The following is a 25465-nucleotide window of genomic DNA, read 5'->3' as shown; positions in this document are numbered from 1 at the left end:
ACACATAAGAGCAAGCTGCAGAGAATGGTGGCATCCTCTACAGCAGGGGTCTTCAAACTATGGCCCTCCAGTTGTTCAGGAACTAGAATTCCCATCATACCTAGTCATGTCTGTGAATATCAGAGTTTTCCATTGCCTCATAGGACGTGTAGTTCCGCAACAGCTGGAGGGCCGTAGTTTGAGGATCCCTGCTCTACAGCATTGTTATTCAGCCACTGCCAGAAGAAGAGAGCGAAGTGAACCTATAATGTCATCAGACCTGATTGAAGAAACCTAGAAAAAAGCTATACACACAATATTGCTCCCAAGGATGGTGGAGATCACAAGTCCCAAGTTTGGCTTTATGTGCTCAATAATGCTCACAGCCAAATAACAAGACAGGCTGCCACAACACAATAAATAAAAAATTAGGACAAGATTTTTATTTTTACTTAAGCACAAGAATGGGAATTTTTTGTGATCTTAGCAACCTTTACTCTAGAAAAATATTAGAACTAGTCATGGTGGTGCAGTGGTAATAGGAGCATGGCCTTGCTTGCAGGACCTTGAAAAGGAGGATCTACAGCAACAGAAGACTATTCCGGGTTCCACCTTTGTCAACTAAAAACAGTGAAATGAGGCTTACAGGGGACATAGGATGGCTGAATTATGAATGAAAACAGGAAAAATTGTTGCAAATCCGACAGGTGACAGTCTCTGCAGCGACATGCATATAGCACCATAAGTTTTTACATATGCAGTATGGATATATATTGTACATGGATACACACATGTACTGTGTATAAAAAAAGACTAATGTAATCAAATGTAGCTTTACTTATGTAACATGTAAATAACATTCTAGAGGCATAAAAAAAAAAAATTTTTATTCACGTCAGTACAATGCACATTTCATCATGGACATACATTCTAAACATATACTATCACAGATGTATGACTAGTGTCATAGACAGTACAATAAAAACATTGAAGAATGACGGCAGTAAAAGACCAAGTGGTTCACTTTTTTTCTTTTTTTTAATTTTATGTTTTTTTTTTTCCTTTTTGTTTGAATACAGATCTATTTTTGTCTCAAGCATATTTAAATCCATTTACTGTTGACCTACTCACTATATTTGCTGAAAATCTGTTCCAAGCATCAACTACTCTTTCAGTAAAAACATTATTTCTAAGATTGAACTTTCCTCCTGCTAGTTTAAGGTCATATGTCCCAATGTTCTTCATCCTATCTGCATACTGAAAATACTGCCCTCCTGAGTCCTGAACCTTATTCACTCCCATGATGTTCTTAAAGGTTTCAGTCATGTCCCCTCTTTCCCTTCTTTCCCCCAGACTGTTTATATTAACCTTCCTAGCGGTATTCCCGAGTGTGACTCGGGGTAAGATTTTAGTGCCAAAAGCGGTAACCCCGAGTCACACTCGGGGTAGCGCTAAGAAGATCGCTGGATGCTGGAGGAGGTTTTACTTACCTTTTCTCCGGGATCCAGCGAAGACTGCGAGCGGTGTGCGGCGGCGGAGCTTCCTCCCGATCGTCTGCGAGCCCCGGCTTCCGTCTCCGACGACGTGACGTCTGCCGGGGGGTGGAACTGGCGGCAAATTCAAATGTAAAATGCACCAAACACACTGATACCGTTCAAAATAAAATAAAATCACATTACATTGCCCCCCAGTGCCCTTTCCTGCAGTTTTACTGTACTTTTTATGTAAATATATGTATATATATATATATATATATATATACATATATATATATATATTCAGTATATATATATATATATATATATATATATATATACACACACACACACATATATATATATATATATGTGTGTGTGTATATATATATATATATATATACACGTATATATATATATATATATATATATACACACGTAATTCTTGTGAATGAGCAGCCCAAACCAACTGCATACATTATATATATATATATCTATATATACGTATATATATATATAATATATATATATAATATATGTATACATAATATATGTATACATACATATATATATATATAATATATATAATAAATGTATACAGTTGGTTTGGACTGCTCATTCACAAGAATTACATGCAAAATAATGGTACCGCTTTCAGCACCTAAAATCCAAAAGAATCATACCGCCAGGGAGGTTAAGTACCTGTACTCTGTCCTGATAGGTTTTATCCCTAAGACCTTTCACCATTTTTGTTCCCAACTTTGGACTCATTCTATCTTATCAATATTTTTTTTTATAAGTGGGGTCACCAGAACTGGAAACAGTATTCTCAATGAGGTCTAACTAAAGATCTACTGTATATAGGGGAATCAGGACCTCCTTCTGGTGACCCCTCTATTGATGCACCCAAAAATTCCATTCTATTTCCTCACTGCCGAGCCAAACTGTTGCTCACTGGATCGATCAACTCCTGAAAATGCAACCTTATCACAAAGTCCCACAGAATTACATGTATAGTCACATGACATCTACAATGTCATTGCTATACAAATAGCTTAAATGCGTATTTCCATTTGAGGAAAGTATGGACATAGAATGGACAATGTCATAAGTATATCAAAAACCTGCAGTATCTGATTTTTTTATTCACAACTTTTTCACTAGCAAATGTTTTACAATCTTTCTTAAGCGCTGTACATAAGAAATAGTTTAGAAGGTATAGGCACTATGTGATTCCTAACAGCTTACATAAATAAGCATGCTGTATTTGTAGCCTGTACCATACATGATGCTTACCATTATAAATGATAATCTGAAAAAAAAAAGCCTTGTATTGAAATCCCCAGGCCTAAAGTTTATTTTGGTAAGAAGACACTGTCCACCACTCAAAAATACCTTATAAAATCAGGTAAAAACACAATTCCTCCCCAGAGTGCCTTGTAAAAAGAACAGTAGGAGCTATTTACTCTAAACAACGAACTCCAAAAGAATTTTAAGAAGTTTCAACCCTTTCAAGTGTAGAAAACTTTATTTTAAAAAGAGTGTTGTACATGTGCGGGAAGCAGACCATAGGACATCGCGCTATGCTGTGACTACAATTTTTATATCCACAGTGTGTAGTCTTCAATGTCCTGTGGTGTCTTCTGTGCATAGCCCTGCAAAAAAAACATTCCCAGACAGGAGAAAATACTAGCCACTTGACCTGTCAAAGTCACATGACAGGTTTCCTCCTATTGGCACCTTTTATTTTCTTTTTGGTGTCATTCTGCAGCTTAGCTGCTCCCCCATTAGAAAGAAAAGCAGTTCACATACTTAAAGCCCCTTTCATACGGGGCAGACTCCATAAAGCGCATCCGCCTGCTCAGCGGGGGATCTCTCCACTGATCCCTGTTCTCTATGGGCGGTCGGATGAAAACAAACCAGCTGTCCGTTTCCATCTGACTGTCATCTGAATTGATCCGCTGAATGGATGGAGAATGGATCCCCCATCCATCTGTTTTTGGTTGCCAGGATCGGATGCCAGTGGGTATCAACGGACACATGTCCATTGACATCCGCCGTTCCATAGAGAACAAAGGCTGGTCCGATCAGGTTCCCCTGAAAAACTGACAGGCGAACCTGAATGTTGCATTTATACTGTATTACATTACACAAAATGAAGCAGGGGGAACTGGAACCCACAGTGTGTGCCCCACAGAGGTTGAGTTAAGGATCCCTTAGGTGTCGTGCCTACTGGGCATTTGCCCAGCTCCTCTGAACACCTTTGCTCCTGGCAGGAAGAAAGCAGCTGAAAATACACTAGTTTTGCACACGGGTTTAGGTGCGCCAAGCGTTTGGGAGTTCATTAATTTCATTGGCCAGAATATAAATATATTCTGGTCATTGGAATGAATAAACACTCAAGTGTTAAACGCATTTAGCGTTCAGGCGTGTTACACACGTTTACATGTGGAAATGCACATTTTTTCTGCTCAAACGCTCCTCTCCTGAATGCATAAGTAATGTTTATTTTTCAGCCTCTAAAAGCTCCTCTTCTAATACCCCTGTAGATGCGTTTGTATGAATGTCCACATAGACTAACAGAGAGGTGTATATTTACAGAGAATAGCGCACACATGCAAAAGAAATGACTATCTAATACAAAGGCAAAAAATGGGGATTTGGTCCCACCATATGGCCATATCGTGCTCAAGCCCACCACTATGCCAAAGTACCCCATTGTCAGTGGGTCCTACACTATCCATAAAAATTGGATTGGATTCATCCTTCTTTTTATGGATAGTGTAGGACCCACTGACAATGGGGTACTTTGGCATAGTGGTGAGCTTGAGCACGATATGGCCATATGGTGGGACCAAATCCCCATTTTTTGCCTTTATATTTGATAGTCATTTATTTTGCATGTGTGCGCTATTCTCTGTAAATATGCATGTCGCTTGGTTCATAGCTGCACCAGCTTTAGAAATGCATGTTCAGGGTGTGCCCCCCCAGCTCTTTGTTTGTTAACAGAGAGGTGTCTTTGGAGACTGAAAAAAAGCATCAAATGTTTTTTTTTACATCCTGTGTGTATGAGGCCCTAAAACAACTCAAAATTCTTATTTACAAAGAGTCACCCCAAATTTGACCTTTTTCATTAAATTGAGTGCTTCTGTTTATCATTTGATTAAAAATGAGTAGCATAGGAGCAGGAGCCTCTAGAGGGCCTTCTGGCCTGGCAGGTCAGTGGCATCAGTAAAAAAGTGCTACTTCTACTGCTATGGCAGGTGGGACCATTTAAGAATGGAAACCAATTTACCTAGAGAAACGTATCCCAAAAGACTTGTCCTCCATTTTGAAAGATGGTGTGGGCATGATGAGCTTATGCATTAAACAAGAGAAGTGTCCATAAAAGAGCACATAGTAAAGGAGATCAGGACCCTCAAATAGCTGCTGTGCTATTGAGAGAGACAGAGATTATTCATCCAAGGTAAATTTAGGAGGTGGTGGTCATCAATGCTCAAAACAACTACATCTATTGCAATAAAAGTACAGATATAGTAAATATTTTATATTTTTAGTAACAATATCATTATCCACTAAGCATATGGAGCTGGAAAACATCTTTGATTCATAATGAAATTGGAGCCAAAATTAAATGCCAAATATTAATGGAATTCTGAAGCAGTGAAATTCAATAAACTAAAAAAACAGGTTAAGACATATTTTTGGTTTGTTTGGAATAATGGGGGCTTGATTCACTCTGGGTCATTGCTATTGTTTGTGACCACAAAAGGAAGATCTCACAGTCACACTGCCTCCTGGGCTCTACTATGGGCTGACCTTCGGAAAGTGTGTTCCTTATATTCAGTGGCGGCTCGTCCATACAGGGCGGAGGGGCCCGCCCCCCTAATCCATGCGCCCGGCCCCTACTCTACATGCAGGGCGCCGAACGCATGGATTTCAATGGGTCTTTTTTTTTTTAAAAAGCACATGATTAGAGCCAGAGGGTCTAATTGGCTTAAAAAAGGGCAGGCTCTGGGCACAGAGCACTGTGCCCAAAGCCCACTCAGTTGTGTGACATTAGCGAATTCATATTTGCTAATGTCTCCCTGTTTTTTCCTCCTGGCTAATCAGGAAACGCAAGTCCTGAGTCCTGATTGGCCGGGAGTCCTAAGACCTAATTGGTCACGAGTCCTAACTCCTGATTTGCCAGGAGGAGAATCGACTGCAAGCGCACAGCAACCTGCAATAAAAAACACACGCTTTGCCTTGCATATCAAAAACACAAATATATGCTTTGTCATGGGTTTCATAAACAAATGTCAATGTGCGTTGCGTTTGTGTTACCATTCGTTCACATCTACACATTTCCAAATGCACGGAAATCCACAAGAAAACACACGGCATGTTTGTGTTACTTTTCTTTTGCATTTGCGCTTTTCTGAATCTGAACCCACAAGAAAATGCACACCATGCCCTGCTTTTAAAAAACGCACGGCAACGCTAATCGTGCGTGCGTCACCATTCGTTTGCATCTGCGCATTTCCAGATGCACAGCAACCCGCAAGAAAAAGTATGTTTTTGTGTGCGTTTAGAAAATGCGCAGTGCACTTGCATTACATTAGTTGCGTGTTGCCAAATGCACAGCAAGCTACAAGAAAACGCGTGCTTTGCCATGTGTTTTGTTTTTTAGTAATGTGCGTCATGCTTGTGTTACCATAGGCTGCATTCGCATCTTTATATTTCCAAACGAGTGGCAACCACACAAAAAAACGTGTGATTTGCTGTGCATTTCGAAAACACGTGGCAATGTACATTGTGCTTGGGTTACCATTGGTTCACATCTGCAAGCTTCCGAACAAAGGGCAATCTGCAAGAAAAGGCAAGCATTTTCTGTGTGATAGTGATAGTCTGTGATAGTGGCGCTGGAAGTCATGTGACTTTCAAGTGGTGTTGTGTAACCTAGGGCTATTTATTAATTTCTCCCAGCAGCAGCACAGCTTTCCCAGCAGGCTGTGTATATTATATAGAGGGCTTTCCTTTTTTTGTATAATGCTGGGATCTGTGAAGAGGGACTTGGGAGGTTTGGACTATTCCTGTAGGTGTAACTGGGTGGGACTGAATGCTAATTAGGATGTATTTATTTCAACCCACCATCAGAGCTATGAAGGAAGTTACATCATTTGCAGACTACAGAGGGTTGTGTTCTAGGCTAGAGAAGAAGCAGGAAGTGGCTGGAAGGCCCTCAGTCTACATCCAGACTATACAGAGTGTCACATGATAGAAAACCAACACTAAACCTAAAATATCAGGAAATCTGCAGACAGCAGAGCAACACGATACATGGGTATGATCTTTGCTGGGACTGATCATTCCATTAAGTTCTAGTGAAAAGAAAGTTGGAGTTTAGCTTTAATGATTCTTCGTGGAACAGTCCTGAAGGAGACCAGTTCAACCACTCAACCAAAGTGCTGTCTTCAACAAGAATGCCTTCTGGAGCATTTGCCTTTTTCCCTTCTTGCATGTCTTCCCATTCTCAGTATGTGAATATACTCCTATTTCAAATTAAAGGACATTTAAAGGCTTTTGTGTGACAGTCTAAACAGGTTCAAAATTCAGTTGCTATGTGATGGAAAAGATTCATGAAGTAAAACACTTTACTTTGCTTTCCCTGGTTGGGACAATTCCTCAATTTATAACAACACTGATAGCCAAGCTCTCTGAAACAACAATATATATATATATATATATATATATATATATATATATATATATATTGCTACACATATATTTAAATGAGTGGCCATAGTTCTACCTAAATTTCTGCCCAAAACAAACTTTAGGGTTTTCTTGAATGTATTAATAAGGTTCCTGTACCACACCGTAAAGCAGAGTGCAATATTGTAAAGCAATCTAAACTGGTATACATAAGCAGACAGACAAACATTCCAGGTCCCATAGACCATTGATTCTGTAACTTAGCCCTAGCGAGTCCCCATCCAGCTTACTTTTTATTGTCCTTTTAAATAAGAATCCTTCAAGGATCAGACCTGATCTCAATACTACGGGATAGCCTTGTATCGGCAAATTGGCATACAATAGAGATAAAATCTCTGGCAAAAGAATGACATCAGACCACTATCACTCCTGTCAATGCTATATGTGATACTAGCCCTATGGTTATAGAAAAGGATTCTCAAGTAATGATACATGAAGAAAAATCCCACAAATAAAGGAAATATATCGTCTCTGGTATGATGAATATTTCCATATGGAGTGGACTGTGTATTGATTAGGGTGCTTTGCTTATTAGTGATTTGGAGCTCAAACAATAACTCCTGTGAATACTGGCAGATTCAGGAATGAGTCACCATTTTAGACTAGCAGTCCATACTGGCAGTGGGCAACATCTGGTCTAAAAAAACAATTTGCAGTCTTATCAAAACAGCAGCATCACATGGCACATTACAGTAGGGATTCCTTTGATTCTGGCACAGCCATGCTCGTGGGTTTTGTGGTCCCGTCTCTGGGCATTACAAGAGGAGAGGTTTCTTCTTCTGACTTGAAGTTTGGCACAGCATCAACATACACATCATTCAGCTCCTGTTGATTTTTTGCTACTTCCTTCTGGTTGAGATGATGAAGAATTCCTGCCCCAAGAGCATCTCCTTCAACATTTACTACTGTAGTCGTCCGGTCTCTGTTAACAATAACATAGAGAATGTATCAGCATTGATGGAAGCATGTATGCGATTACAGTGTTTGTTACCCCAGCATTTCATATTCGTGATATGTTCCTGCTGTACAATGTACGTGTATTAGAAAGTACTCTGTTCTCTTTGTATTGTTTCCTTTGAGTGAAATCCCTAGTGTTCCTGTTAGTCCCTCTGCTTTCCTGCTAAAAACTGACTACACTAAGCAGGAGAACACACCATGGTCAGTTCTCTAGCTATGCTGGCAACTCAGTGTGCAGTTCTCCAATGATCAGACTTGTCCTGACACCTCCCCCACCCTGCACAACCTTTCACTGGGAAACACAGTCTGTTGTTGCTTCAGCTCCCTCAGCTCTAATGCAGTTGAGAGCAGAGGGTATGTGATCACAAGGGGAAAAAAGGTATTCATTATGTTTTTTTTTATATCTATACACAAATGTTTTGCTTTAGTTGAAGTTTGAAACTGAATGGGTCGTTTTAAAAGGTGATCGTTTACAGCCACTTTAAATGGAATCTGTAGTCTTTTTAGTTAGGAAAAATTATATATATACCCTGAACAAAATTATAAACGCAACACTTTTGTTTTTGCCCCCATTTTTCATGAGTTATAAGATATAAGACATTTTCTATGTAGACAAAAGTCCTATTTCTCTCAAATATTGTTCACAAATCTGGCTAAATCTGTGTTAGTGAGCACTTTTCCTTTGCCGAGATAATCCATCCACCTCACAGGGGTGGCATATCAAGATGCTGATTAGACAGCATGATTATTGCACAGGTGTGCCTTAGGCTGGTCACAATAAAAGGGCCACTCTAAAATGTGCAGTTTTAACACACAGCACACAGATGTCACACGTTTTGAGGGAGCGTGCAATTGGCATGCTGGCTAGAGGAAGGTCCACCAGAGCTGTTGCAATTTAAAAAGCAGACATCATGCCCATCATTTCAAGGCAGAGAAACCATGGAGTTGTTGAATAATAAATGAGAAAAGGCAGTAAGATTTTTAAGATTAAAGAGGAAGTAAACTTCCATCTTTAAGTTTTACCGATCGGTAAACCTATATTAAGGCTTACCTTAGGTAGTGTGAATATCTCCTAAACTTGCACCGTTTAGGAGATATTTACTGTCCTAGTAGCCAGTTACGTCACTGGGGCATGTGCTCTGAAGGAACAGCCGCCCGTGCCGTTTCTTCAGGGCAGTGTGCCGTGACTGGCGGCCCCTGCGCGCATGCGCCAGAGTGACGTCATTGTGGCTCCGGGCCAGTCACAGAGCCGGAGCCGTGAACCCAGAAGGAAGACCGGTTATAGATGGACGCAGTCTCCAGCGATGACATTGCATCGCTGGACTGCTTCGTTTTCAGGTAACTTTAACATAATGTGCTTGTATGCGATGCATACTAGCACAATATGCCTTTGCCTTGCAGGTATTGGAAAAAAAAAAGTGCAGCAGTATACAATCACTTTAAAGGAGAAGTATGGCCAAAACTTTTTGAGCTATACTTCTCCTGTGGATTACAGAAGTGCAGTTCGTTCTGCACTTTGGTGACCTGTTTTCAGCTGACGCTAAAGCCCACTGTCTGTTGATGCCACTCAACCAGTCTAGGATGGGGAAAGATCCCAACTTTACAGTCAGGATCCACCCAGATATGCGTACCAGCAGCAGGATCAGCCTCTAAGCTGTGCCACTGAGAACCTGCGCTAGCAGCTCCCTCCCTTCCCCAACCCAGTGCTCACTGGAGGGGCAGAGCAGAGACCTGGTGACTAACAGTCCCCGCTCTCTGCTTATAGTAGAGGGGAGAACTGAGCAATCATCAGTGTTTGATTGCTCAGTTTTCAAGCCTAGTACACACGGGCGAATGTTGGCTGGCAATAGCTGGCTCAATAGAAATTCGGCCTGTGTGTACGGCAGCAGGTCTGACATAAGCTGACCATAAACAAAAAAGGTCTGCTGACAGGAGTGTTCTGGCGGGGGACTGTCCCCCCTGTCAGAACACGCTCAGCAGAGGAGATTGCTGTACTAACACCTAATTTTATGGTGTGGAATAGGGGAAACCAGGAAATGTGACAGACATTTCCTTTAACCTCCTCACATCCGCGCTACAGCCTATATACGGCTGCAGCGCGGACTCGAATTTTCGGGAGGCCGTTTTTAAACGGCCTCCAGTGACACGCCCCCCCGCGCGCTCCTGCGAGCGCGCAGCGGGGAGAATCTGTGTCCCTTGGACACGGCCGATCACAGATCGTGGTGAATGGCCAATCACAGCGGCCATTCACCACGTGATCAAGCCGTCCAATGAGAGATGATCTCATATGTAAACATATGAGATCATCTCTCATCGCCGGCGCTCCTTCCTCACACGGAGCCTGCAGTGTGAGGAAGGAGGGGGAGCCGACAGCCGCTGGGGACACAGAGACATGTAATCAGGGCACTGATCACCAGTGCCCTGATTACTGAAGGTAAAAAAAAACATACACAGTGCCCCCCCATCAGTGCCCACAGTGCCCGCCATCAGTGCCCCCATCAATGCCCACAATCAGTGCCCATAGTGCTGCCAGTCAGTGCCCATCAGTGCCTGCTCATCTAGGCACTGATGAGCACTGACTGGCAGCACTATGGGCACTGAGTGTGGGCACTGATGGTGCTGCCCATCAGTGCTCATCAGTGCCGCCCATCAGTGCTCATCAGTGCCACCCGTCAGTGTCCATCAGTGCCACCCGTTAGTGTCCATCAGTGCCGCCTATCAGTGCCCATCAGTGCCACCCGTCAGTGCCACCTCTCAGTGCCCAGCAGTGCCACCTCTCAGTACCCAGCAGTGCCACCTCTCAGTGCCTATCAGTGCCGCCTATCAGTGCCGCCTATCAGTGCCGCCTATCAGTGCCACCTATCAGTGCTCATCAGTGCGGCATATTAGTACCTCCTCATCAGTGCCCATAAGTGCCACCTCATCAGTGCCCATAAGTGCCACCTCATCAGTGCCCATAAGTGCAGCCTATCAGTGCCCATAAGTGCAGCCTATCAGTGCCCATCAGTGCCGCCTCATCAGCGCACATCAGTGAGGGAGAAAAATTTATTTTCAAAATTTACTCGCAGAAAATAAGAAAAACTTTTTTTTTTTTTTCAAAATTTTCTGTCTTTTTTCTTTTTTTTTGTAAAAAATAAAAAACCCAGAGATGATTAAATACCACCAAAAGAAAGCTCTATTTGTGTGAAAAAAATGATAAAAATTTCATATGGGTACAGTGTAGCATGACCGCGCAATTGTCATTCAAAGTGTTAGAGCGCTGAAAGCTGAAAATTGGCCTGGATGGGAAGGGGGTTTAAGTGCACAGAAGGCAAGTGGTTAAACTTCAGCATAAAAGCCAATTTTATTACTTTTGTCTGATAACTCTTTGTAACGGTCCATTTATAAAGCAGCAGTCTGGCCTTGCTAACGCATATTTATAAAGCTTAGTTAGCAGTTTGATTTAGAAATGTGTATTGCATTCTGCAGAGGGCAATACATATTGATTTAAAAAAGCCAGCAGGAGAGCCTAGTCACGGGACCTGACAAAACCACGTGACCAGGTCTCCTCCAAACTGTTGAGTTAAGCAGAGAGGGCTCCATCTACACTGTAGACTGCATTTAATAATTGGAATATACATGCATCCAACTGTATGACATAACCCTGCAGAGCATATAGGATAGTTATATTCCCTTTCCATTGTAAATGAGCCTCTAAATGATATTAATCGGATAGAGTTTTATTCATGATCCTGGCCTAATGAATATGCTGAATTCTCTTGTTGACTTGACAGTAGTGTGTTGAATTAATAAAAGGATGTCAGAAGAGATAATTCTATCACAGGAATACTCACACAATCCAATCTACCGCCAGGATCAGTGACAAATCATTAGTTGGAAGGCCAATCGCCTCTAAAATAATAGCGATAGTGAGGACACCTCCGGCAGGAATTCCAGCTGCTCCCACACTTGAGGCTGTTGCTGTCACACTAAGAATAATAAAGGAGAATTAGACACCCACCTTGACCTCCAGATTAAATTTTCACACAACTAGTTAGGGGGGGTTACTTTTTGTATCTATTGTATAATATATTAATAGGAAGAAATTGACCTGGGAACAAGCATTCTACACATAATATAAATATTTTCTCCAGGGCAGTAGAATAGCAGAGAACACTCCAACAGTGTATAAAGCTATATGGGTTACATCATGTATGTTCTGATTTCTACATATCAGTGGCCATGGCCACCAAAGCATGAACACACTATATAGCATGGGGACACCAGAGATTAAGAACCCTGCTTTACACTAGATATCTGGGACTGGTATTCTCAAGACTATTTTACAAACTTGTGTAGATCAGACATGGTTTAGCATTTACACCCAAAAAGATAGAAATGGGGTTCTTCACCCCTAAAAAAAATGGTTTAGCATTTATAAAAGGATGCCTACACCAAGTAAACTTCTGCCTCCATAAAATGCCGACAAGTATAATGTATTCTGGCTACCAGTTTTTATGTATAATGAAATATAAGAATAGGGTCTACGAAGATGGAGCTTGTAGTATCTGCCAACTGTATATTGCATATCAAAGCATCTTCATCTGCGGCTGCTTACTGCAGGATACTCTCACGCAGTTCAATATACTGTATATATATATATATATATATATATATATATATAATGGCTGTCTCCATAATTATAGTTGCATTACATATAAACATTTCCACTATTTTCCTGTATTGGGGAGGAGAGTAATAACATAGATTGTTATCTCACAGAATAGTGAAGATCTGTCCAGCGTTTAGGTCAGTGTTGTTCATCTGGGCAATGAATACAGCTGCCATACATTGAAATATTGCTGCACCATCCATGTTCACCGTTGCCCCAATAGGGAGGATGAACCTGCTAATTCTTTTGTCCACTCCATTGTTCTCTTCAATGCACTTGATCATAGTTGGGAGAGTTGCAGAGCTAAGGTCAGGAAATAAAATGCTTGTTAGTTATCACAAACACAAGACATGCTTGCAAAAAATCACATGGATATACTATTAAAAAAGCTCTGAGCCACAGGCTGTGCTTGTGTAGAAATACTAAATAGAGCATCTGTTGTGGAACTACACATCCCACGAGCCACTGTAAAACTCTGACATTCACAGACATGATTAGGCATGATGGGAATTATGGTTCCTGAACAACTGGAGGACCACAGTTTGGAGACCCCTGGACTAAAAAGACTGGCTCACCAGAGACACAGAGGGGTGAAGATAAGTTAGAGAGTTTCTAAAGCCTTTTAAAATCTCTAGATATATATGGTAATGTTAATATCTATATTTAATTAAAGTGGTCCTTAAACCCTAATGTTTCTTACATTTATGCATAGGTGTGCGCACAGGGTGTGCCAGGTGTGCCCAGGCACACCCTAATCACCCTGTGCAGCAAAGATTCCCCCTACTGCCCTGGCTCCCTTCCCTCTTACCCCACAGCTCTTCCGGCTTCCCTCCTCTCCTCTCCAGCTGGCTGTTGCTGTGGGGATGTTTTAGGATAAGTGGGGAAAGGGGCCGGTAAATATATAATTTGCCGGCCCCCTCCCTTTCTGAATGAACATCGTGAGTGATCGGTAGTGTGTGTTTGAGCTTTGGTGTGCACACCCTAATGCATTAGGCTGCGCACACCTATGCATTTATGCATTCAATGCATTAAGGTAAAAAACCTTCTGTGCTGCAGTTTCCCCTCCCAGCCCCCCCTTATACTTCCCTAAACCTGATTTTGATTGAGCGCTGTGCATGAGAGCAGATGCTGTCTCAGGGCTTCAGAGCAAGCACACATGTGTGCCCCCATAGAAAGTGGCTTTCAAAATGAGGGCACTCGCAGAAGACAAGGAGCCAGGAGCACCAACGAGGAACCCCAGAAGAAGAAAATCGGGGCTGCTCTGTGCAAAACCATTGCACAGAGAAGGTAAGTATAACATATTTATTTTTTTAAATTAATAAAAAAGAAAGCGAAACTTTAACCACTTGCCGACTGCCCACAGTATATTTACTGCGGCAGTCAGCCCCTCACAGGCAAAGCGACGTAGGTCTACGTCGCTAGCCTGTGAGGCTCTGGGGAGCGCGCGCGCGCCGCCGAATGCGCGCTCCCGCTCGGTCACGGACCCCCCGCGCGCGTGCCCGGCGGACCCGATGTCCGCCGGGCACTCGCGATCATCCGTGACAGCGGGAAAAAGGCAGGCGGCTAGTGTAAACAAGCCGCCTGTCATTCTCCCCTGTGTAAGAAAAGTGATCATACGGTTCTACTATGTAGGACCGTTGATCACTGTTCCTACACCTCAAGCCACAGCCAATCACAGTTAGAAACACGCCCATAGAGACACACACAACCCCTCCCTCTCAAAAAAAGTTAACCCCTTCACTGCCAGTGTAATTTTACAGTAACAGTGCATATGTATAGCACTGATTACTGTAGTAATGTCACTGGTAACCCCAAAAGTGTCAAAAATGTCAGTCAAGGGTCCGATCTGTCCGCCCCCAATGTCGCAGTCCCGCAAAAAAAATCGCAGATCGCCGCCATTACACGTTAATAAAAAAAAAACAACAAAAATTACAAAAATCTTTCCCTTAGTTAGTAAACACAATAACTTTTGTGCAAACCAATCAAAATACGCTTTTTGCTATTTTTTTTACCAAAAATATGTAGCAGAAAACAAATTGGCCTAAAATGTTAAAAAATTTGGATTTTTACATTTTTTTGGGGGAATTTCATATAAAAAAATGTGAAAAATATTGTTATTTTTGGAAAATTGACGCTCTTTTTTTGTTTATAGCGCATGATCAAAAAATCGCACAGGTGATCAAATACCACCAAAAGAAAGCTCTGTTTGTGGGAAAAAAAGGACGTCAAATTCGTTTAGGTACAGCATCGCACGACCGCGCAATTGTCCGTTAAAGTCACGCAGTGCCGAATCGCAAAATAGGACCTGGTCAGGAAGGGGGTAAAGTCTTCCGGGGCTTAAGTGGTTAATATAACATTATTCATATCAGTATCTCCTTCAATAATCCGGTCTAGAGGATGTCTTTTTTTTATTTTATTTCTTGCAAAACTTCAACAGGAGAGGGGTACTTGAACATAGGAAACTCAGAAACACGCAGTAGTTAGAGAGCAATCTCTATTGAGTATTGAACAGTCTAAGACCCCACAGCTGAAGACCACGAGGCAAGTATTTTTGGCATCTGCCAGTACCCAGTGCAGCTTCAAGTGCACTACCCAGTCGCAAAGATCAGCTTAAGGTCACTAATTCTCTGGGACAGCTGCCACCTTCCAGCCTCCTCCGGACATGGTGCAGTGAGGGAGATGGCACTTCTCAAAACCAGATCCCTTGTGGTGAGGTTCTACAATCAGCTCCAGGTAAAGTTCATCCAAACCCTCAGTTCTGGCACTGCTGAGGCCTCGAGAGCAGCTTTTCAGTCTGTGGGCAGTAGGCCCTCTGGCTCTGGAACCCCCCTGAAGAGAAGGAACCTCACTTTCCAGTGTCTTAGACTATTTATCACCATTCTAGCCTCCTACGGGACACTCCTCTCCCGGGATCAGCTGGAACCCGATAGATGTTTAGGTTTGGTATTTGAATCTCCCGCCCAAAGCTCTCAAAGCTTATTTCAGAGGTAGTGGAAAGCAATCAAACTCCCAGCCTGTGAAACCCTGTACAGGACAAAACAAATGACTACTACTCCCTTGATTACAGAAGGAACAAAGAACTAAATTTACCTAGCATCCAATGCTAGAAGGGTGCTACATCTAAAAATGATAGCCAACTTTACTTCAGATGCATCTAAAATTTGCCAATAATACTTTGGGGAACATGCACACTATGTATTCAACAAAATCACATGCAGGGCTTGCTTTAAAGCAGAACTTTACTTATTTATAGCACTTCATCTCTTCTTTTTTCCCTTTCCCTCCCTCCTAAATACCTGGGACAATTTTTTTTCAAATCATAAATACTGTTCAACTTCTGATTTATTTTACTTTTGATACCTCACCTAGCCTCAGAGCTCAGCCCAAAATCTCACATGTGCAGACATGTTGTGGATTTCTGCCAGAACTATGGGACCTGTTGAAGACCTGTGACATGTCTGCACGTGCATGTGATCCTCTTGTGCATGTACAGAAAAGCCTTGAAACTCTGGCAGTCTATGGGATGTGGCAGAGACCCACGGTTTTCTGTGCATACGCAGGGGATCTTGTGTGTGGGCAGACACAACACAGGTCTCTGTCAGATTTGTAGCATGTTTGCACATGCACGGGATCTTGTTACAACATGGCAGCACTGGAGAAGAGCAATGAGGGAGAATTGCTCCCTCGCTAAACTCCATAGGCTAGTAAGTTTTTTGTTTTTTTTTTCCCCATGCAGGGACAATTATCAGGGCAAAGATTTTAATTATAGCTAGGTAGATCGCAGCTCCTCTTTATATATATCTATGATGTAACAAGCTTGTATACGAACACACCAATTTTTTTTTAAATAATTAATCATTGAAAAAACAATTATTACACAAATCCTAATGATAAAAATTTAGAAGTCACTAAAAAAAGAAAATGCGACCAACCTTTGCCCCATAACAAGAGTGCAGAGGAAGGTGTAATATTCTGGCATGCCAAAGTAAACCATTTCGTCCAGAAATGTAAATAGTTACCTCTCCAACAAATAACCCCCAAAGCCTTGCTCAATCTAGGCATAACTTATTATATAAAAAAACAAAACAAAAGTAAGGTAAACTGCTAAGAGACTTATAATCTTTCTTTTGACCACTATAAGATACTAAAAACTAATATCTAAGTGCCTGCTCCTTTTTTACCAGTAGAATTTTGTTCAAAAATATTTTTTGGAACATTTGTTTGATTTTCTAAATTGGTAAAATGTAGAATACTTTTTTTTTTCAAACACAATTTCAATAGCAATAGCAATCAGACAAATATTTTCAATATGAACCTTGTGAAGTCTGTAATTGTATTATCGATTACTCTGACAAATGATTTTCTGAATTTCCTTCTGAACATTCAAAAGAAATTCTACTACTGCATGTCCAGCCTAAAGCCCCGTACACACGCAACGATTATCGGCCAACCGATCGTCCGTCTTTTGTCCAGAGTTGTGTTTTGTTGGTTGGAATGTGCCTAGACTGCCCACGAATTTTCTCACCCAACAAAATTTTACTTCTTTCTTTGTGTTCTTTCTTCACTGAGCATGCCCAGACTTGCTCATCAGATTTTCCCCTGTCGAAATCTGTACTGACTGCACGAAAATCGGCCGTTGTGTTGACGGCAAACAAAAATTTTATAGTCTGCACACCAGATTTTTTTCGGCCGAAAAGTCGGAGTTGGTTGTCGGAAGCATCATACTAACAAGCCGAAAATCGGCAGATCGGTCGTCGGACGAAAATTCCCTGCCAATTTTCGACGCGTGTGTACGGGGCTTAAGGTAACAAGTATAGTCTGTCAATGAACTGGTAATTTTCTCCAGGCAGGAAACCTACAACTAACCTACAACTAAACTAACATCAAAAAAGCTAGTCTTGCTTTTTTATAGGATTGTCACTGGGCCCCTGGGCTGGATTTCCCTCACTCATGACAACAAAGGGTCTGCAAGATAGGACAATTTAGGGGAGAGATGGGTTGGGAAGAATGTGTGGGGGTCAGGGGCAGGTAGCTGTGAGAATGTTGATAAGAGGAGCTAAAACACGAAAACCTATACAGTCTCAAAATGCTATGAGCATGTCAGTAGTACAGTAACACACTTTAACACACACTAAACTCCAGTATACAAGCAAGCCTGCATAAAAACAAGCTATTTATCCTGTACATGTTTTATAGCTTGGCTGTTAATTCCATTTTCTACTGCCCTATTACAATGTATATACAAAAATATATTAAATGCAAACCAACTGATGTTCTCACTGAATGGTTATTCATAGGATAGGGCATATATTTCTGTAATTATCTATGAGCTGCACATGATTCAGTTCAAGTTAGTTGGGCTAAATGCGAAGTGTTGTGGCTATATTTTTAGACCAATAACTAAAGGGCTAAATACCAGTCAGAGATAAGCACTTAATAAAGCCCTCTAATGTTATTACACATGATACTACTTCAGACTGAGAGTCTGAGGATGCTGAATGAGCATGCAATGACTTACCTTGAGGATGTTGCAAAGGCAGTTGCAAAAGGAGTTATCAGCCCAAGTAAGAATGTATAGGGGTTTTTGCGAGTAAAGGCAAAATAGATAAGTGGAAGTACTATTCCTCCATGAATAATGTGGCCCAGGATAGATGCTATGATGTACTTCCCAAGGCTGGTCACCAGAAGCACGATATTTCCCATCTCAACAATCTTGCTGCCCACTAGGAACATAATTCCAATAGGGACATACCTAAATAACAACAATGCGAGATGAATTATTTTTTTGGAATTTTACAAAACAGCACAGTCTAAGAAAAGACATTTACCATTTGTTTCAGTAAATTAAAGGCAAATGCCTTGAATGATAGAAAAAACAGTAAATTCCATTAGAAATTTTAGCTGTGTTTCAGTGTTACTTTTAGGTTATGTTTTTAAAAGAGACCCTGTAACTAGACCTTACTTTTTAAATAAAGCCCTTGCAGTAGAAGAAAATAAGCACTTGCATGCTTTACCCACTATTTTCTTTTCCATTGTTTTGACCCATGTACCTTTAGTAGGAATCTAGCCATTTTCTGGATGTGTCAGTTCCTGTCTGCACTGGCCCCTGCTCCTACTACCTCTGGCTTTTGCTATGTTACCGGTTAGCAAACATTAGGATTTTAGGCATGATCACCAATTTGTTATTTATGTGCACTCATAAACTAATTAAACAGGAGCACCAGTTGGAGCAAGGGCCAGGGTCGTACACCCATATTGAAAAAAGAACTTGTGGGAGATAAAGAATCTTCCACAATAGAAGGGATCAACTTAGGGCACCCACGAGGCAGACTACAAACATATATTTTGAAAAAACTTTATTAGGCACTTATGCCAATATAGAAAAGTGGATATACATGTGACGAGATGTGGCACAACAATGTACAATAAAAGAAATTAAAAACAAACAGTAGTAATGGACCATTGTTGTGCCACATCTCGTCACATGTATATCCACTTTTCTATATCGGCATAAGTGCCTAATAAAGTTTTTTCAAAATATATGTTTGTAGTCTGCCTCGTGGGTGCCTTTAGTTGATCCCTTCTATTGTGGAAGATTCTTTATCTCCCACAAGTTCTTTTTTTAATGTTATTGTGCTTGATCAACGGCCACCTTACCGGGGACTCAATTTTCTAGTGTATTTTTTCACTGATCTAACCACTTAAGGCCATTTATGGGAACATATTCTAGGTTTTTTCGTACACCCATATGCATGCATATATTCTCACAAGTATCAGCATATGCCCATGTACAACCATTGTTTTTTATGGGCAGCTATATGCAGCACCTGTGGCTCTTGTATGGACAAACATGCTCACATTTTGACTGCTGTCATTGTTATGATTTCAGCCTCTCTGCCCTGCCATCAGATAAATGAGAGGCTGTTTAGTGGGCCTCAAACATAAATGATAACAGAGGAATACTACAGAGTATTATTTGAATGGCAGGTCTGAATCTGTTTGGGGTGGATGTCACATCCAAGATGGTGGCACCCTACAGCAGTCTTGGACCTGTTCAATATCGTAATATCTATCAATAATTATGAGGAGATTAAAAGTATGGGGGCAGGGCCTTTTTAAATGCTAATGTAGTGTCTAACTGCCATGAGTTATATCTTAGCTGACCTGAACAATTTAATTCAAATGCTCCAATCTGATTACACAGGAAGTGGGAGTTTGAATTCTTTTGGTATGAATTAGTGAGGCAATGAATCGGCTTTTGGAATTAGAAATGTACACAGCTGACCATGTGGGCTGCAAAAGCTAGGACATTTAAAAGTATCAACTGAACTATGTAGTGGCATTTGAACTCCGAAGACTCCTGAACGGTAATTGTAATCTTTGAGTAGATAGGCAATAACTACATTCTTAGTTCTTAAATCAGAGTATAGCTAGTCCTGTACAGTTTTATTACAATTATTCATAATTTTTTGTAATCTTTTTGCATCTTTATTTTTCTTTACACTTTTACAGCCACAGCCAAAACTGCTACAGGAGGGTCGTTAGACATTTTTTTTTCAATGTAAGAGCCAGCTCTGCTTTTTCTTGTAAACTTTTGCAAGGCACAGAACCATCCCCTTAAAAGTTCCCCATCATGCCTGCTATTCCTCGGAGCCCAGAAACAAAAATTAATATGACATTAGAATTGTAAACGCTCCTGTTCTTTGACAGCTGATGCTCTCATTCCAGCATCCTTGTTTTGGGTATGATGCATTCTCCCTGCTTGTCTGTCCACCTACAAAGTAATTGCTGCAGCCAGTCTCTGGATGGAGACCAAACCTGATTTCAGCCAGCCAAGCCTGCAGTCTCATGCTTGTGACTGCATTTGTAACACGTGTTCCAAGCTCCCTGTTTATCTGCTATGCTGATCGGATTACCCTATTTTTGACCTTAGATCGGATATCGACTATTCTCTAAAATCTGCCTGTCTGCCAACTGCAAGTACCTGTTTGGTTTGCTCAGTTTTCACCTGCCCCAGCTTGGTGGCCAGGCACTATAGTATTATGTATAAGATCTGGAGGCATCCAAGTACCAGCAGGCCTGCTAGCCTTATGGGAAAGAGGGCTGCTATAGGTGAAGAACACAGAAGCTAGCTATAGTGTCTGATAACCTGGGTTAGGTATAAGCGTAACAAGAATAAAGATTGATAGGAGATCAAGAGACTTCCATTCCCTGATCTCTCTGAATGCAAATCCAGAAGAGTTCAGCTCCAAACAGTTCTGACTTTGGGGCTATCAAATCCTAGCAGGAAGGCTAAGTAGCAGATTGTGGACTCTTTATCTACCTGGGCTGAGTGCAGGGGAGGGTACAAGGTGTCCAATGTCACTGTTTATTTGTATCAATGCTTATTTCTTGCATTATAACAGTAAGAATTTGAGTTACATTGAGTTGAGTTATTCAAGCACACCTAAACTGTTAAAATAGGTCCACTTTAAGAAATTACCCAGGCTTTATGGAGGCAAGCTATGTCAGAACTATAAAAAACAGGTTCTGTGATGCTCTAGTTCAAATAATGAGACCTGAAGTCTACACTATAAGTCACTTGACCCACAACATCTCTGAATTGTGGGTGAAATTGTCACCAGGGTGACAATTTTTTAATTTTCACTAAGGTTAGGTTCACACTTGTGCGGGCTGTGCTTCCCGCGTTTGCTCGGGCATGACAGCCCATTCATTTGAATGGGCTGCCATGCCCCATTAAATGCAGGAATGAAGTCCCTGCACTACTTTGAAAATCACAGCCTGCACGGGAACCGCAAGTACAGCATGCCATTAGGATTAACGGCCCCCACCCGCAGGTCCTGCATTTCACTGTGCGGGTGGTTGCTGCTGCGGGAATTCATCCAAGTCACGCAGCGGCACCACCCACACCGGCGGTGTGAACGTATCCTAAATATTCTGCCATGTCCCAGGAGAAGCTGCTGCAGTTCAAGAACACCTGACCTAAAACCAGAAAGAGGCAGGACCTACTTTACAACTCAGGTTTGACAATTTACTTTCCTAGCTTGCTTCCCTAAGGCCTTGGTAGTCTATTAAAGTAAACCTAACTTTAAAGTTCAGATCTGCTTTATATTACCTATAAACTTGATTCTCAGCTGATTCCGCCTTTATAAATTGTTTGGATTTTAATGGTCAAACATCAGTGTTTCCTATTAAGATTAACCCATATTGAGATGTATTTTTTTTCTCTAAACATATACACCTAAGGCTACCATTCATGGCTTGTATTTCCACAGATTCATGCTGAATTGGGTGAAATTTAAGTTGTGCGTGCCCCTGTCATCAACACCATCTCGCCAAAAGTTATCTGAACAGTTGACTTTTGTTGAAGGAGCTGGGTAAAAAAATTGATGGCCAAGCAGGGCCTACATTCAATCAGATGCAGACACTGTTCCAGTATTCTGACAGCAGCTGGAGCCACTGTCAGAATACAATAGCTGGCAGAGGGGGGATTCATCCATCCATCTGTTTAGCATAGATGAGGGAATGTTAGATTTTTGAATGAAAAAAATATATATAAGTGTATGGCCAGCTTTAAATGATCAGTATATGTGTGCTTAAGGAGAAATAATTTAGAACAGGGGTCTCCAAACTGCGGCCCGAGGGCCAGATGTGGCCCTTTGCTAGTCTTTATCTGGCCCTCGGGGCACTTTTCCTCCTACTGGTATGAGGCGCTATTCTTAAAATTATTCCACCGATACCAATGATGGGATACTATTCCCCCTACTAATAGGTAGAGATGTCCCGAACTGTTCGCCGGCGAACAGTTCCCGGCGAACTTCGCATGTTCGCGTTCGCCGCTGCGGGCGAACATATGCGATGTTCGGTCCACCTCCTATACATCATCATTGAGGCAAACTTTGACCCTGAATCTCACAGTCAGCAGACACATTCCAGGCCAATCAGCATACCTCCCTCCCACACCCTCCCACCTCCTATAAATAAGCAAGGGCAGCATCCATCTTAGATAATTTCTGTGTTACTGAGAGCAGGGAAAGTGCTGCTGCTGCTGTTATAGCTAGGGACAGTTAGTCAGTGTTCCCGGTCTTGTTAGCCAGTGTTCTTGGTACACTCCTGCTGTAAGGACAGCACCCCAAAAAGCCCTTCCTAGGGCTGGTATTTGAGGTTTTTTTTGGATATATATATATATCTATTGTCCCCAAAAAGCCCTTTTGAGGGCTCTTATTTGTGTAATTTTTTTTGTTCTGTGATATATATATATATATATATATATATCTATTGTCCCCAAAAGCCCTTTTGAGGGCTGGTATTTGTGTAATTTTTTTTGTTCTGTGATATATATATATATATATATATATATATATCTATTGTCCCCAAAAGCCCTTTTGAGGGCTGGCATTTGAGTATTTTATATATATATATATATATATATATATATATATATATATATCTATTGTGCACTGCAGTTACCTGCCCGCTGTGTGTGAGAGGCCACAGACCCACCACAGACTGTACTATGTGCACACCACACTCATTTCGGGTGGCACAGGCACAGTACCTTGCATTTTAAAAAGTATTTTTTCTTTTCCTCTGTCATAATTGCAGTGAGTGCTGTGTCAGGTCCACAGAGTGCACTGTACCCACTGCAGTGCACTGCCCACCACTGATATATATACGGTGGCACAGCATCTTGTTGCAAATTGAAAAAAAAAAATATTTTTTATTATTGCAGTTGCCTGGGCTGCCAGTGACTGTCAGGTCCACAGAGTGTACTGTGCCCACTGCAGGCATGACTTTTTTTGGATTAGTGTCTGGGGGAGTCTAAAAAGCGTACCTGTGAAGTTTCAGCTCTGTAGCATGTCCAGAACCAGAAAAAAAAGATCATATAGGTGTAAAAGGGGTTCCCACCATCCCTGCTCTACTGAAAAATTATCTTTTTTTTCTGGTTCTGGACATGCTACAGAGCTGAAACATCACAGGTACACTTTTTAGACCCCCCAGATGCTAAATCCAAAGAAATTTTTTATTTTTATTTATTTTTTAATTTTTCCAATCATTGGCTCTCTATCAAAAAGGACAATTTTTAATAACTTTTTTTTGTGTGATTTAGTGTCTGGGGGGGGGTCTAAAAAGTGTACCTGTGAAGTTTCAGCTCTGTAGCATGTCCAGAACCAGAAAAAAAAATAGAATTAGGGTTAGGGTTAGGGCTAGGGTTAGGGTCAGGGCTAAGGTTAGGGTTTTTTGTGTGATTCAGTGTCTGGGGGTCTAAAAAGTGTACTTGTGAAGTTTCAGCTCTGTAGCATGTCCAGAACCAGAAAAAAAAATTAGAATTAGGGTTAGGGCTAGGGTTAGGGTTAGGGCTAGGGTTAGGGTTATTTTTAGTGCTTAGGGTTAGACAGTTAGGGTTAGAGGCGTAGGGGTAGAGTTAGAGGGTTAGAGTTAGAGGGGTAGGGGTAGGGCTACTAACTCTAACCCTAAGTATCTCACCGTAACCCTAACCCTAGCCCCTAACACTAAACCTAACCCTAACCCTCTAACCATAACCCTAACCCTCTAACCTTAACCCTAACCCTCTAAGCCTAGCCATAAAAATAACCCTAACCCTAGCCCTAACCCTAAGCCTAACCCTAGCCCTAACCCTAATTCGTAATTTTTTCTGGTTCCGGACATGCGACAGAGCTGAAACTTCACAGGTACACTTTTTAGACCCCCCAGATGCTATTTATTGCTTTTATTTTTTTTATTTTTATTTATTTTTTTTTAATTTTTCCAATAATTGGCTCTCTATCAAAAAATTACAATTTTTAAGAACTTTTTTTTTTTTGTGTGATTCAGTGTCTGGGGGTCTAAAAAGTGTACTTGTGAAGTTTCAGCTCTGTAGCATGTCCAGAACCAGAAAAAAAAATTAGAATTAGGGTTAGGGCTAGGGTTAGGGTTATTTTTAGTGCTTAGGGTTAGACAGTTAGGGTTAGAGGCGTAGGGGTAGGGTTACTAACTCTAACCCTAAGTATCTCACCGTAACCCTAACCCTAGCCCCTAACACTAAACCTAACCCTAACCCTTAAAGCCCAGTTCCTGTCCCATTTTGGTCGGTTCTGGTCTGTTTGCGTTTGTTTGCGGTGCGTTAAACGGGGAGTTTGGTCTGTCACTGTGAAGCGGGCGTAACCCTTACACTACCTGATCGAAACAACATCATACCTGATCGTATACACACACTGGATGTTTTAAAGCACGTTATTCCAAACAATTTAGGAATGTTAGGTGATTTATGCCCTTTATGGAATAAAACCCGACTCTGCGTCAACTACGTAATTTTCCATGGGAGTTTTGCCATGGATCCCCCTCCGGCATGCCACAGTCCAGGTTTGTCCCCTTGAAACAACTTTTCCATTACTATTGTGGCCAGAAAGAGTCCCTGTGGGTTTTAAAATTCGCCTGCCTATTAAAGTCTATGGCGGTTCGCAATGTTCGCCGGTTCGCGAACATTCGCTGATGTTCGCGTTCGCCGTTCGCGAACGGCGAATTTTATGTTCGCGACATCACTACTAATAGGGGCACTGCTCCTTTCTCCTATTGACCACCAAACCTGAGGCCATATTTATTCTCATTGATGCTGAGCCCGGGACATTTACTGCCCCTGTGGGCC

General features: G+C 41.5%; 1 protein-coding gene across 1 annotated transcript in view; it reads right to left on the bottom strand.

The window, feature by feature from the left end:
- Positions 1–7241: 7241 nt before the first annotated feature.
- The window catches only part of SLC1A4 (solute carrier family 1 member 4), a 68694-nt gene continuing 50470 nt past the window's right edge, over positions 7242–25465 (bottom strand). The window contains exons 5-8 of the mRNA XM_082249753.1: positions 18338–18571; positions 12928–13122; positions 12002–12136; positions 7242–8133 (exon numbers count right to left, since the gene is read on the bottom strand). Coding sequence (XP_082105879.1) covers positions 7899–8133; positions 12002–12136; positions 12928–13122; positions 18338–18571 — 799 coding nt within the window. The 3' untranslated portion in view covers positions 7242–7898. The remainder of the gene's footprint in view (positions 8134–12001; positions 12137–12927; positions 13123–18337; positions 18572–25465) is intronic.

Source organism: Pelophylax lessonae (assembly GCF_965119305.1).
Source record: "Pelophylax lessonae genome assembly, chromosome: 3".
Lineage (NCBI taxonomy): Eukaryota > Metazoa > Chordata > Amphibia > Anura > Ranidae > Pelophylax > Pelophylax lessonae.
This window is presented reverse-complemented; position numbering and strand designations above follow the sequence as displayed.